The sequence below is a fragment of the Natator depressus genome, chromosome 1 (assembly GCF_965152275.1).
Source record: "Natator depressus isolate rNatDep1 chromosome 1, rNatDep2.hap1, whole genome shotgun sequence".
NCBI lineage: Eukaryota > Metazoa > Chordata > Testudines > Cheloniidae > Natator > Natator depressus.
This window is the reverse complement of record NC_134234.1, coordinates 20,959,764-20,975,353: the sequence shown is the minus strand read 5'-3', so window position 1 is coordinate 20,975,353 and position 15,590 is coordinate 20,959,764. Positions and strand designations below refer to the sequence as shown.

General features: G+C 44.0%; 1 protein-coding gene across 23 annotated transcripts in view; it reads left to right on the top strand.

Moving 5' to 3' along the window:
- Positions 1 to 15,590, top strand: part of DLG2 (discs large MAGUK scaffold protein 2) — a 1,447,004-nt gene that overhangs the window by 1,418,819 nt on the left and 12,595 nt on the right. For 21 of the 23 annotated variants that reach the window (XM_074955894.1, XM_074956035.1, XM_074955852.1 and 18 more), the window contains 3 exons: positions 10,802 to 10,852; positions 12,519 to 12,620; positions 13,667 to 13,839. In XM_074955894.1, the coding sequence (XP_074811995.1) occupies positions 10,802 to 10,852; positions 12,519 to 12,620; positions 13,667 to 13,839 (326 nt within the window). Of the gene's footprint in view, positions 1 to 502; positions 545 to 10,801; positions 10,853 to 12,518; positions 12,621 to 13,666; positions 13,840 to 15,590 lie in introns of all 23 variants that reach the window. The other 2 variants (XM_074956046.1, XM_074955859.1) reach the window with 1 other exon arrangement.

The following is a 15,590-nucleotide window of genomic DNA, read 5'->3' as shown; positions in this document are numbered from 1 at the left end:
TTGATTGGCAAACCCTGACTAAGATACCTTGCACAATGACTAATGCCCGGCACAAAGGGTGGAAGAAGAGCTCTAACTGTAATGAGAATGGTTCCTATGCATTAATTATACACATTATTCATAATTAATAATAATCTGCCTAAACACCCAGGTCTTTGCATAATTAGCTTACAAGTCTTGGGAAGTATGAACGGACTGCCATGTATTTCAGCGTAGAGATGTTTGGGATGTCACTGCCCCTTTATACAATTCATCCAGGGGGAGAAGTGCCACTGCCAAAGACATTACTAGCCACAGGGGTGTAGCCCCCTTCTTGATATACCAAGAGATAAAGCTTTCATCTTCATGGTATGAATTATCTGAGATTTTCAGATGGAGCTGCTGCACTGATTTTACTTCCACTCTGAACACTCACCTTTGCATGAATGTGGCAGATCTTTTAAGTTCTAGCTGCTTCGCGGTGCTTGGTTATATTCTTTAATTTGCTGTACTGTTCTTGCAGAACATGTTTCCTCTAATGCCAGCGATAGCGAAAGTAGCTACAGTAAGTTATTGCTTTCGTTTGGGGCTCTTTACGTTGCATTGCTTGTTTTGTTTTGTTTTTCTCTCCTTGCTGCTCTTTTTAACTTCAAAAAAAGAAGATTATTATTGGAGCAAATGGCTTGAAATGCAAATTTCTAACCATATTTCGGGAACGAAACTGTAAAAAGAGAAATGGTATGCCTTATGCAGCTAATGAGCATGAGTTTTGTTAATTTGAACGCTTTCTAGGAAATGAAACCAAACTGACTTTGGGAAGGTTTACGAAAATTTAGATTTCTTGGGTACTATTGGGTAAAGTCTCAGCAGGGATGGCTCAGCATAATCATGGCATTTCTTGATGACTCTTTTAAAAGGAAAACTACTCCACAAGAGCCAAATTTGCAAAAGCCCGGCCTCCCTTGTGCAGTTGCAATTTGCACTAGCACCTGAGTGGCAAATAAAGGAGTCAAGGTGCAAGTTCTCTGATTTGAAGATCGTTTTCTGGGTGCCAATCTCTTAAGTGCAGACCGCACCTTCAGAAAAGTAGGGTGGGCCTTAGGCCTTTGGAAACTTTACCCCGAATCTCAAACATTCCTTACAAATTGAGGCCATGATTATACAATTTGAGCCACAGAGCGGGACCGCTACACTGTGCCAGAATCCCATTGAAATCATGGGCATGGAGTCCATTTGCATGAATCAGATTGCGGGATCAAGACCTTAATGCGGATTGTTTGCGTCAATTAATGATATTGAAATATCCAGGAATTAATGATACTGAAATGTATTAATGACACTTAACATTGCCTGAATATTTCAAACATTTTTCAAAAAGTGGTGAGAAAAGCACAAAATGAGTAATTAAAATGTGACACGATTGTCTGTATGAGAAAAGATAACCAAAAAAACTAGGTTACTCTCCAAATATCAATCTGTTTATTTGATTGCATCAAGCCGTTTGCTTAGCGTATGCAGTTGTTCACCAGTCACAGAGCACTTGTCTTGGGTTACGTACCTGTATGCATTAAGGTTACCACTGGTTTCAAACCACACAGTTACTTGTCTTGATATAGTGTGTAGCAGTCAGTTACTGTTAATAAACACTGCTTTGTTTCAGCAAAGTAGATTTTTTTACACCATTCAGAAATGAAAGACTAGTTTTTATTTTCCTGTAGTGAAAATGATTCCCTGGAAAGCAATTGCCAGAGCTACAAGAAAATTGTTGGCACATTGAAACTGCAGAAGATCTCCTTTAAATCCAGCTTAATATTTGCTGTGTCCTCTGTTGGGGAAGGATTGATGGTCTTGTGATCAAGGCACAAGGCTGGAAGTCAAGAGGCCCAGCTTCTTTTCCATCTTCTGTCCCAGACTTTCTGTATAACCTTGGGCAAGTTCGTTAAGGCTAAATTTTCCATGATTTGCATGGGTGCAAATACCCATTCATGTGCTTATTCCAGAGTGCAAGTGAGAGAGTAAATGGGGCTTCCAGATGGGTGGCTGAACAGGTTGAGTGTGTATGTACAGAAAGTAGATGTGTGCAAATGGACTGGATTGTAGATGTGGCTTCAGGGGCTGGCGCACAAAATCTATTTCCAAAATTGCCTCATGGGCCAGGGTAGCTAGCTCACTCGATGTGGGTTATGTAGCTGCTTGTCATAAGTGCAGGTTTAGGGGTGAAAGAGAGGGGCAGGCAGGGTGTGGGATGGTTAATGGGGAGAAGGAGGCAGGAGCCATGCAGGTGTTCTCTGCAAAGTTACAATTCCCCTCTGTCCTGGGTGAGGTGGGTAGGACCCATCTTGCCCTGAAGGTATCCAAACTGCACAGTGTTGGCTGGGGCCACCCCAGATAACAGGGGGTTCAGGGCTGGTCTTCCCACAACTGTGGTGACAAGGGGAGTGTTCTCAGCCCTCTGTGGGATCGGCTTTGCTATCAAGCAGTAGATGAAGTAATCCTGCCATGAGAAATGGGCTGTGCCCATAGGGCCAGTTTGCACATGCTAATAATTCACTAACATATGCAGCTGGGGACATGGCCATGCAGCCCTGGGTGGCCAGCAGCTTTGACACCCAAACTTTGGAAATGAGCCACACAGATGGTCACATTGGTGGGTCTGCTGCAGCCTGACTGGCATACAAATGCTAAATGGCAAGGGCAAACCAACATAGCACACTCCCATGGAGACTTTCTTCTGGGTTTCATTCAGTCTGTTCCTACCTGGCCCTGAGTCCCTCCACTAACACCAAAAGTTTCTTCCTTCCCCACTCCTCAGCTGCCTTCAGCAAACACCCTCTGGGTAAATTATGGCTACTGAGACACAGACTAACCACAAGCAGGCGCGGGGAGGGGCACATACAGGACACAGTGCCAATGACTCACTGCCCACATCATCGAGGCAGGGTGGCCAGAGACAAATATAGCCTTTCACGGGAACTTTAGTGGTGTTATTTCACTCTGTGCTTCTGACCTCGTGTGCTGGTGCACAGAAGCCTGCCCCAAGTGTCTTTTGTTGTGCAGTGGGAAGTAGTCATCAGATTCAGGTGGAAGGAGCCCTAATTTCCCACCATGCAGCAGCCAAATGAGGCCAATCCCCAAAATGGCACAGGTGCAGAACACAATTGGGAAACATTTAAAATAGAGATAAATGGGGGTTTCTCGGACAGTGCAAAAAGCCAAATCTACTTGTTGCTAAATAATAACTGTGCATAAGGTACCAGTGACCATGATATCTACATGTTCCTTGAAGGGACTGCCTAGTTGTCCAGGGCCAGGGCTCCTAGTGCATACAAATATTTATCTTCCTCTGATTTGAAATGCTGTCCTGTAGTTTAGCCATGAGATTCCTATGCAGCCCAGGCTTGCCATGGCCTCAGATGTCGTTGACACAGTCTCTTCACAGCTCCAAGGCTTCCAGAGCAACCATCAGTCTGAAGAACTCCAGTTCAGATTTAACCAGACACCCTCAGGACACACCGTAGAGCAGCTCATATGCAGAGGCTCTAGAACCTTCAACACTGGTAGGAGGCAGAGGACCATCCCTTATGGCACAGATTGCCTGGAATGAGGGTAATCTGTATCAGGCCATTGCCACTCTTCGTCTTTAGCAGCAGCCCTTCCCCTTCTTCGATACCAAATCCAGTTACCTTAAAATGCCAAGTCAAGCTGTCCTCTAGTCAAGGGCCCAAACCATAGAAAAGCATAAGAAATCTGGGACAATATCCATTTGGGGTGATTTGGGGAGCCCAATTTATAATACCATAAGGGGCCTGATTTTCAGAAGGCTGGGACTCATGAGGAGAAACGAAGGAGGGTATAGAGGAGAAATAGGAGTCTGCTGGGGATAAAGAAGAAATCTAGATGCCATTTGAAAGCAAAATGACAGAGGGTAGAATTTTCAAAGGCATCTGAGTGAGTGAGATCTCATAGAAGATCCAGGGGGTTGGCTCTTCATTCACACAGGCACGTCTGAAAATGTTACCTATGGTCTAAACTATGAAATGTTCAGTCCTACGGGCACACTCCTCCCTGCCTACTATGTTTTTTTTAAATGAAAAGAAAAAACTAGAAGCTGGCTGAGGGGAAAAGCAAATTCCCAGTGGACAAAAGGTCTCACACAATGAATAATTCTGTTCTTGCCACTGGAGTCTGGATACTTGGGGGACACAGCCCCATCACTAGAACTTTGCTTGAGCTGCATTTGGAGCCAACTCTGTTGTAAACAAGCTCCTCAACAGGACTGCCATTGTGATTTAGATGGGGAATCTGAGAAGCCAGATGTTTGTATGATCAGACAGGATGTGCAAGTTACTTCACTAATATGCAGTGAGATAGGTGCTGACATGCCAACTTGTCTGGCTTTACATTGCCAGCTGGTAAAATGAAACTGCTAAGGGGGGTGGGAAGCAGAGCTGAAAACTGTAAATATATGGGGAGCACATAGAAAATTGCTGGAGAGCGCAATGGCGCTGCATTGCTGTTTGTGTTGCAAATGTTGTAGCACACCCATTCCCTACTGTTACCCAATCAAATGAAACAGAAAGGGGGAGGTCTGCCCCACCACAGTCTACCTCCCAGACACAATCAGCCTGTCACACGCTGTATAGAAAACTGAGAGATTAAGGAAACTGTGATATTTAGAAAAAGAAGTGAGTGGCAAGTGCATGGGGGAGGAGTGGAGTTCCTGCAAGATTTTCACATTTTTCCCCATCAGACAAGACAAATCATCTCCACAATCTGAGTCATGATGTTCTGCATTTTTATAGTAGGATTCTGGCTATTGCGTAACATTTTTCTTACTTTTTCTTCTAATGAGGAGTAATCAGTGAAAAGACACTGTTCATGGCTAGTGTTCAAAACCTTTTATTACTTGGTCACTCTTAGAACCCATTCCAGATCATCTATGCAATTGTGAAAGTTTGGCAATGAAGTCTTCTTAATGGTGTCCAGGCGGTACCCTTTAGTGTGATTAATAGAGGCGGTCAAAAATGATATTTGTTTCTGTGGAAAATTGGAATACCAAAATATTTTAGTTTTCAGCAAAAGTATTTCATTTGTGGGTGTTTGGTTTTTCTGACAACAAAATTGAAATTTTCTGTGGAAAGCAGGAGCATTTCACACACACAGTCATGTAAGCAAAAACCCAATTTTCTGTCAAAAAACAGCATGAAACAGAAAATTTTTGACCAGCCCTGCAATTACGTTGGTCCATAGAGAGAATATTATTAACTCTTTTGCAAAAGCTTATATAACATAACTGGAACTCTAATAAAAAGGTGTGAGGACCAATTGTCCTCAGTTACTTACTAGTCCCATTGATTTAACATTTGAGAGTAGAATTGGGTCCATTTTACAAAATAGAAGTCAACCTCTGAGCAGTAATATGGCATTTAAAGTCCTGGTCTAGAAGCAAGTTATTACTGTAATTAGTATCCATCAAGCTATTTTTGAATTATCTAATCAAACACAATTTCAAAGTTTCAGGTGTGTTTTAGGAGCCCTATGACTCGATTTTTTCAAACCAAGTTTAGAGGAGCTCATTGCAGATGTAGACTAATCTCTTTTTGTTTTCCAAAAGATGAATTTAAAATGGCTATGAATTTTAATACCTCTTTTATACACAATTCGATAAAGGTTTTTACAGCAGCCACCAGAAATTGCACATGCTTTTACTAAATCTATTTAGCCTAATTGAATAATTTCACTAATTAACTAAGTAGGCAATACTTGACTAAAACTTGGGGAGGGAGGAAGAAAAGGAAAAATTCATGCACATGAGGAAGATCATTAAGGACCATAGTTTACCCTCTGTATGTAAACAAGGCCATAATTAAAATTTTGAGCCTTCTATAGGTAGAAAAAGGTTAAAGTATTTTTGTTCTGTTTGGTTATCAGGTGAGCCTAGTTGTTAAGGATTACCCCACTCAGACCGATACCTACCCACACAGAGGGCCACTATAATGTTATCCCCAGCACAGTTTGCTTTGTCCTGGTATTGAAGTTTATTAATAAATATCACCATGAACTGCACCACATGTGTAATAGTCACAGATTACTTGTAAATCTTACATTAATTCTCAAATAGCTGTGGATATCTCGAAATGGATCATGCTTTATCCCTAATCCCAACTTTTTTGCAACTGCCGCGATAGAAAAATGTCATAATCTAAATACAAGCATTGTACTATTATGTAAATACAGACACCATGGAAGGGATTTTTGGTTGGAGGTGGATAATGCCTACCTGAAGCAGACTGTATAAATAAAACAAAACTATGAATTAAGAGGCTATAATGGGTTTCTGCAGATACCGTAAACCATGTGAGTATAACTCAAGTAATTTGTATAGTTACTAAAATGGATCCGATCAAGATAACTGGCCCTCCCCCATTTTTGGATCTAGTTTGGAACCAAATCTCCAGGGACAGGTTCAAAAATTAGAAAGGGTGCAAATGATAGGTTCCAGTTTTGGCCCATCTCTGTGTTTTCTACAGGTGTAGTAATAAAATGATAAGTAGAGGGACCCCACTACTGTCAATCCAGCACTTTTCATAGAATCATAGAATATCAGGGTTGGAAGGGACCTCAGGAGGTCATCTAGTCCAACCCCCTGCTCAAAGCAGGACCAATCCCCAATTAAATCATCCCAGCCAGGGCTTTGTCAAGCCTGACCTTAAAAACTTCTAAGGAAGGAGATTCTACCACCTCCCTAGGTAACGCATTCCAGTGTTTCACCACCCTCCTAGTGAAAAAGTTTTTCCTAATATCCAACCTAAACCTCCCCCACTGCAACTTGAGACCATTACTCCTCGTCCTGTCCTCTTCTACCACTGAGAATAGTCTAGAACCATCCTCTCTGGAACCACCTCTCAGGTAGTTGAAAGCAGCTATCAAATCCCCCCTCATTCTTCTCTTCTGCAGACTAAACAATCCCAGTTCCTCAGCCTCTCCTCATAAGTCATGTGTTCCAGACCCCTAATCATTTTTGTTGCCCTTCGCTGGACTCTCTCCAATTTTTCCACATCCTTCTTGTAGCGTGGGGCCCAAAACTGGACACAGTACTCCAGATGAGGCCTCACCAATGTCGACTAGAGGGGAACGATCACGTCCCTCGATCTGCTCGCTATGCCCCTACTAATACATCCCAAAATGCCATTGGCCTTCTTGGCAACAAGGGCACACTGCTGACTCATATCCAGCTCTCGTCCACTGTCACTCCTAGGTCCTTTTCCTCAGAACTGCTGCCTAGCCATTCGGTCCCTAGTCTGTAGCTGTGCATTGGGTTCTTCCGTCGTAAGTGCAGGACCCTGCACTTATCCTTATTGAACCTCATCAGATTTCTTTTGGCCCAATCCTCCAATTTGTCTAGGTCCCTCTGTATCCTATCCCTGCCCTCCAGCATATCTACCACTCCTCCCAGTTTAGTATCATCCGCAAATTTGCTGAGAGTGCAATCCACACCATCCTCCAGATCATTTATGAAGATATTGAACAAAACCGGCCCCAGGACCGACCCCTGGGGCACTCCACTTGACACCGGCTGCCAGCTAGACATGGAGCCATTGATCACTACCCGTTGAGCCCGACAATCTAGCCAACTTTCTACCCACCTTATAGTGCATTCATCCAGCCCATACTTCTTTAACTTGCTGACAAGAATACTGTGGGAGACCGTGTCAAAAGCTTTGCTAAAGTCAAGAAACAATACATCCACTGCTTTCTCTTCATCCACAGAACCAGTAATCTCATCATTTTTATGAACTGTGTTTTTTAAGCTAAATTATATTTGTAATTCTCTGCTTAATACTACTTAATTATTATTTAATGGACACAATCTGCCTTCTTGTTAGTAGATTCCCTTTATAGCTCTCCCATGCACAGTCCATTAAACCAGTGGTTGTGGTTTTCATTCTGTGACTGCAAGTTATAACAGAAAAATGCTTTGGTGATCCACCTGCCGTTTGCCCATAAAGAAAGGGCAGGTGGTGGCAATTCCCTGAAATCTATTTGTGTCCTCCTTGGGGGTTGCAACATCCAGGTCTATTCTTCACTTATTTTTTATTCTTAATGGATGAAATTCACCCCAGTGCACACCTTAGTAGAAAACTCCTATAGAATGTAAGTGATTGAAACAATAGGGTTCTTGAGATATTTAATAGGATTCTATGACAATTAATTTAACAGAGAATGAGATCCTTTCTGTTGATTTTTATTTAAACCATCCTCTAGAATTCTATAGCAGGGATATAATTCTGTCTTAATGTATAAGGGAGGGTTCTGAAAACCTACAGAAAGGTTGTCATTTTCTATTAAATTATGTAAGACTGTTCCATAAGACTAGGGCCAGCAAAAGATGCCATGCCGTTAATGTGGGTGATGTGGCTTAGTTAAATGGTAAATAAAGCCCTCTGCCCTACTGAATTTCACTCAGTGTATCACAGCTGAAAGCTATTGCAAGTTTATAGTGTTTCCATTATTGATTCATTCCATAGCTCTTTGTTATGTTAAATACTTTAAAGACAGATTCAGAGTCCCTTAGTACTGATTGATTATGTATTATCACAAGCTACCATCTGGTTACAATTGAAGTGCACATCCGTCCTTGAAGACCTACAAGATTAATGTGATATTTTGCCCCCCACCCAACTTTTAAGGAATTTAATTCTCATGTAATGTGCCTGCTGACTGAAGGAAAGTGGGGTCAGCTTCCCAACTGACATGCCCAGTGGCCTTCAGCCCTGATCTTGAGGAACCTATCTCTGCCCCCAGTTCAGGAAGGCGCCATGCTGAAGGCACCTGGGTAGTCCTATTGACTTCAAAGGGACTGCTCAGATGCCCAAGTACCTTCCTGAGTCAATGGATGAAATCCTGGCTCCACTGAATTCAAGATGAATTTTGCCGTTAACTTGAGTTTGGCCAGAATGTCACATCAGGGGTCACTATGAGACGAGAGGGTTGTTTTTCTCCAGAGCCCACTCCATCCTCTGCTGATACCACCACCAAGGATGACAATAGCAGTTTTATGATGCGTACACATGGCTACTAGTCCCTGGGTGAAATGGACAATAAAACCTGCAGCTGCTTATTTTCGTTGGTTATAATTCAATACCCAAAATGAACATTAGGCTGTAGCGGAGCTTAGGGTCTAGAGACACCTCAGAGACTTTAAAAAACCGAGTGTCAAAATGGGTTTGTTTTTTTCCTAAAATTCTCCTTGTCACAGGCACAAGCTTGCCTGTATTTGTTGATGCAACATAATGGAAGGCAATGCAGGCCCCCTTGAGTGCAGGCAGATGAAATGAAGGCATGCCTCTTCAGTTAAATCAACAGTTCTTTTCAAATCCACGATTAGCCCATTTCTAAATTGGTCTCTGAATTGTTTTATGAAACTAAATCCCTGTTAGATCAGGAAGTGAATGCTGTGTCATAGCTAGGCAATAAACCAATTGAAAAATCATCATTTAAACCTCCCCTAGCCTAAACTATGCCTCTCAGCCTGCCAAGGCCCAAACGTAGATAGAATGTATGACAAAGACCCAAAATGAGAGGGGAACACAAATTATTCATGCAGGAAATTGACGTAGTCATGGGATTCCTTTGGCTAGTGTAACTACCTCTCTCTATAATCTCAGTTTCGTATTTCTGATTTACACAATTTTCCACTGTAAAAGTGAGGAGGGTACTAAATTTGTGTAGAGTAGTGGTAACTTTGGGACTAAAATGAAGTTTGCCTCCAATTTAAGCATGTGTTTCACGGCTTTGCTGGACTGGGGCAATGGAGAGGAAAAGGTGGGACTGTGCCTGGCACTTAGAGATTCAGGGGTTTTCTGTCCCCTCTTGAGAGGAAGGGCCCAGAAGTTAGGGTGCCAGCCTGCATAGTCTGAGTCCCAGCCTCTAGTCCACAGACTTTTTATGTGACGTTGGTCACGTCACTTGGCCATTCTGTGCCTCTGTTCCCCAGCTGTTAAGTGGAGATGATAGCAATGCCCTATCTCACAGGAAGGTGTGTGAGGAGGGCAAGGTGCTCAGATGCTATGGTAATAGGGGAGGTCATAGAAATATCTCAGCTAGATAGATACAGGGCCAAGTATAATCTGGCCCTGAATATATGGGGATTACACATAATCAGGAGTGATTGTGCCAAAATGCGAACTGTCCCTAGTGATGACACCACATGTTAGCCTAACCAGCAACAGTTTGGTTTGTGTGACCAAATCTAGTTGTAATGACCCAAATATATCAACACGTGGGGTGAGATTTTTGTGCTGCTTCTCTGCGAGGTGCAACATAAAACGCTCCGCCCAGCAGGAGAGGGGGCTCAGATGGCTATCAGCCAGTTTTGTGTTCTCCTATTGTGGGCTACTGTGGGGCTGATGTGGCCTTCCAGTAAATTAGCAAGACCTGGAGCATACCCTGCAGCAGCATAAAAGGACTATAACAAAGGGGCGAATTCTTCCAGTGGGATTTAAGGAGGCTTTGTAATAAGCTGCCATGCAACAAATTATCTGTTGACTTCCTGCCCTAGTCCCATGAACAGCCATTGCTAATGAATCTATAAAAGAAGCTTCATTGTCACATCTACAACCCGGTTGTATATTGATTAGTTAAGCACATGCTGGGAAAAGCTGCTGTGAAATTGCAAGGGACTTTGGAAGGGTTCAGGTTACAGCAATGCAGGAGAGGAATACTGACTCTTATCTGACTTCTGTATGGAGCAATTCATAAATCTTTAATATGTGAAGTGCTGCTTGTCAGCTTTCATTTATTTTCTTTTTTCTCTTATCAGGGGGACTGGAAGACTGCATCCTATCCTATGAACCTGTCACAAGACAGGAAAGTAAGTTTCACCTGCTGTTTTGTTATTGCTGTTATTATTTATCATGCCAAGGGGAGGGGATTAGCTAGAGGGAAAGATAAAGTAGAGGGGAAGGGGCTGGTGACTGACCATGAGTCAGAAGGCAAGAGGGGCTGGAGCAAACACCTAGTCACCACAGCGGGGAGACTATTCAGAGTACAGACTGCAGGAAGCAAACAGATGCCCTATTTGGTGTCCTTCAGTCCCTGTTTCAGCTGCTTTTTGCAGCCCCTCTGCTGGCTTCTGTCTCCAGCTAGCTCCTCTCTGCAGTTTCTTTTCCAAAGTCTACATGGCCTGCTTTTGACACAACAAATGGAAGGTGGGGCAACAACCCAATGGGGCCTAGGGCCTAGTCTCCCCACGTTCCATTTGTTGTGTCAACAGCAGGCCATGTATTCTGGCCCCAGGGCTGGAGGGTGGCATCCACTAATAAATATATTTAGCCTATGTCTACATTACAAATTACTTTGGTATAATTTACATTGTTTAGGGGTGTGAATAATCCATACCCCGGAGCGACGTAAATTACACCGACCTAAAGTGCCAGTGTGGACAGGCTATGTCAGCAGGAGAGCTTCTCCCTTCGATATAGCTACTGCCTCTCATGGAGGCAGGAGTTACTAATCTGACGGGAAAGCGCTGTCCCGTTGGCTTTGGGCATCTTCACCAGAAGCACTACGGCGGCACAGATGCAGCTATGGTTATTGAATATGACATTGAGTGTTTGTGCATTTTCTCAGCTTCACCACAAAGCTGAGAGTGTTGTTTCCCTCACAGTATAAGCCTCTACCCATGGCAGGTTCCCATGCACAATGCCAGTCTGTAGGTACTCTGCTGTGATTATAAAACCATAGGGCTAAAGCCTGGTCTGTATGGTACATCTGCACTGCACACACCTTATGGTGACATGTCAAGAACATACGCTTCACACCTCCTAGCACACGTATAAATAGTAGTGTGAACAATGAGGCACTGCTTAAGTGAGTAAAGACCTGCCTGATCCCTCTACATTGCTATTTGTAGCAGTGTACTGTTCTGCTGACTCCCTGCTACAGGGAACGGCTCTGGCAGCTCCACACTGCTGGAGATTTTCCCAGATGCCTTCCCCCTGCCAGGGCCTTTCACTGCCAGGAGTAGCTACACACCACGGTGTGGACGCAGCCCGCTTTTCACTGCAGTGTGTAGCTACGCATACCCTACATACTGCTGCCAGTGCAGAGAAGGCCTAATATGGGTGCAACCCCTGTTGATTTCACTGGGATTGTGTGTAACTGACAGGAGAATTTAGCCCTCAGTCTCCTTCCCATTTCTCATGACATGGTTCATCTGATAGCATCTATGAGCCGTCTTGTCAAAGATAGTCATTATGTACCATCAGGCTATGAGTAGAGCAGGCCATTGGCTGCAAAGGTCTGCTCCATCTGAGAGCTCTGAAATAGGACCTGTGTACAAAATAGCGCCTCTCTCATGTGGAACAAAAATTAATTTATTACTGTAAATGAGCATCTAAAAATCTTCTAAAACTTCAATCCACACCTATGAGCTATAAATCAGTTTTGGTGAACTAGAGTAAATATTTGATGTTACTGTCAGAATAAAGAAAAGTTAGAGTCTTCATCTGAATATCACTTTCCTTTCTATTGTTCAGTTAATTACACCAGACCCGTTATTATTTTGGGTCCTATAAAAGATCGGCTCAATGATGATTTGATATCTGAATTCCCTGATAAGTTTGGATCATGTGTACCACGTAAGTACTCTTTTCTGCCTACTCCTGAATTCTGTAACAGTTGGTATGTTCTTTGATGTCTAGCATACAATGCAAAAGCAGCGTCGATATTTATTTTATGTAATCGTATTTCTCAAAAGCAATTTTTAAAATCTGCAATTGAGATGTAAAACTCCTAGCCAAGGTCCAGCTGAGATGCACTGTTTCATAGAAGCTGTGCAGGAAATGGAATTTCTGTCCCATGGGAAATGTCACATTTCTAGGGGAGGGAATTGTTCCAAATGGGGAAACGAAAAGTCAGAAATGCAAAATTTCCCACTGAACACCAATGTTTGTAAAAATCCATTTTGGAAGACCCCAAATTGAAATTTCCAGCCACCTCACCTGTCAGGGAGCCAGGCAGCCCCCCTGCCCACAGAGCCGGAGAGCTGAGCAGCCTGCCCAAGAGCAGCCCAGGAAGATATGAAGCCAGGTAGCTCACTCACCAGGCAAGCAAGCCAGACAGGGAACCAGCTGCTAGCTCCTTGGTAGTCCAGAGAGATGGGGAGCCAAGCACTTTATCTGCCCACCCACTAGGGTGGCCCAGGAAGTCAGCTAGTGGGGGAGCCAGTCACCCATGGAGCCTGGGATTCCTGGCTTTGTGCCTGGTGGGAGTCTGGACTCTCCCCCCAGCCCCACCCCCCCCGCTCCACCCCCCGCCAGGTGAGATGCTAAGAACCCTGGAAGCTCTGGGAACAGCTCATGCAGGCTCCCAGGGAGCATGGAAGCCCAGGGAGCTCTGGCTCCTAAGCTCCCCACCCATTAGAAAGCATATTGGATGCATTTCCTAGTCATTCAGCCTGTCTCTCTGTGACCTCACTCTCCCCTAGGACTTGAGTCTTATCGTGGGATAAGGGGGACATTTTTATGGGAGTCCTATGTTGAAATGCTGGAAGCACGTATGAGCTGCTCCTGCTTACACCAGATCTGAATTTGGCCAGGAATGGTCTCTGTTAAGTAATGTATTTTTTTGTGAGAAAAGTGCCTACAAACATCCTAATTTTCCCGTGTTTTGTTGGTCTGCGTAGACACCACAAGACCGAAGCGTGACTATGAAGTGGATGGGAGGGATTATCACTTTGTCACTTCGAGGGAACAGATGGAAAAGGATATCCAGGAGCACAAATTTATAGAAGCTGGGCAGTACAATGATAATTTATATGGGACTAGTGTGCAGTCTGTGAGATTCGTAGCAGAACGGGTAGGTTGCATCCATTTTTACTGCACTTGCAACACAGCCTGTTTTGTCCACCGCAGCCTTTCAGGCAGTTGTAAATATACAAAATATCTTCAAAATAGTGTCCTCAAAATTATGGCTATTTAAGGCTGCAAACAAGTTGTGGGGTTTTTTTTTTTTTTGTTCGGTTAAAAGTTGCGGCCGTGGGTTTGCTAAAGTTGTGGTCGCACCAAAACTGCAGCTCCGCCCCCCTCCCAAGCGCCCGAATTTCCCAGGAGAGAGTTGCCATTGCAGCCAGGAGCAGGCAGAAGTGCCTGGAGCAGGCACCCCTCCCCCCCCCCCCCTCCCCACTGGCGGCAGCAGCCACAGCACAGGCTCTTCCTCCCCCTGCATTGCAGCTCCCTACTGGGCCAGGCTGCTGGGGCCCCATGTCAGCAGGAGGGCAGCTGGGCTGCCACTGCAAGCCAGGTTGCTCCTCATCTCAGTGGGGAGCAGGGGCATGCGCCGCTGCAGAGAGACAGTCCCTGCCCCCAGCAGCAGCATCCAAGGGCTGAAATTTGCAGCAACTATGAATTGCAGTATCTGCTACAAGTTGCTCTTACGGCATTAAAATCCATGACTTTCGTGCAGCTTTATGGGTATTAGAATCGCTCTGAAAATAAAGAGCCTAGCCATGAAGGGGGCCCAGCCAGCTAGGACTGGGTTTGACAGAATGAGGGGGAAACTTAATGAGAAAGAGGGGAAAAAAAGCTAGAAATGTAATGAAAAGATTGACTGGGGATTATAAACCTAAACTTGCCCCCATTGAAGTCCGTTGCAAGACTCTCATTGGTCTAGGGTCTGCTCTGACTTTTACACTGATGTAAGTCCATGGTAGTCAATATAATTACTCTGGATTTACACCAGTGTGTGACCATGAGTAGATTTGCCCCCAGTGTGGTAATACTGAGAGTTAGGTTGAAGTTAAGAGCAGGGAGCATATTTTTCTCTTGTCCAGGGTCCAATAGTACCTGCGTTATTTCATGGAAGGGATAATAGTAAATAAATGTTATTTATTTTAAACTTCCTCCCTTTTTACCTCTTTGGGAGAAGACCAGCTAGCCCCATCCCATCTCTTCAAAGGCCAAACTATTCGATACCATCAGGATACTCTCTCCTTTTGTTTTAAATGTGCAAAGTTTCTTCTCAATAAACTCAGAGTTAAGCTGAGATGGAAAGGGACGGTTTTTGTTCTCCTAAAGATACACTAGACCATTTCCAGTATGTAGTGAAGGGTATGCATGTACCAGTGCTCTTGACCCAAGGTGTCATTCTTCTCTGCAAAGTCATCCCTTTCACTTTAACTTCTAGATGCAACAGGAATATAATTCAATTCAGGCTAAGTGCCCATGAGTACTATTTGAATGCCTACCGTGCCCAAAGTATGCTAAGTAACTCACAACATCTGGAGGTGTGGAATTTCTCTGCACTGGTCTTTAATCCCAGGAGCACTGCCTTTGGGTAGCATTCAAACCAGTCAGTCTGGAGTTCTTTCTGTTCCAGATGTGGTACCACGCATCCAAGAACATAACATCATCATAGCAATATGTATAGCAAAACACCCTTCCTACCTTTCAGTCAGCGTACATCTCCATTATATTTTTCTGACCTTGGAGAAAGGATGTGATTTAAGCACAAGATTAGGTGCCTGGGACTCTTGAGTTCTAATCCCATCTCCGAGGCAAGCTCCCTCTGTGGCCCTGGCCAAGTCATTTAATCTCTGTGTCTCAGTTTCT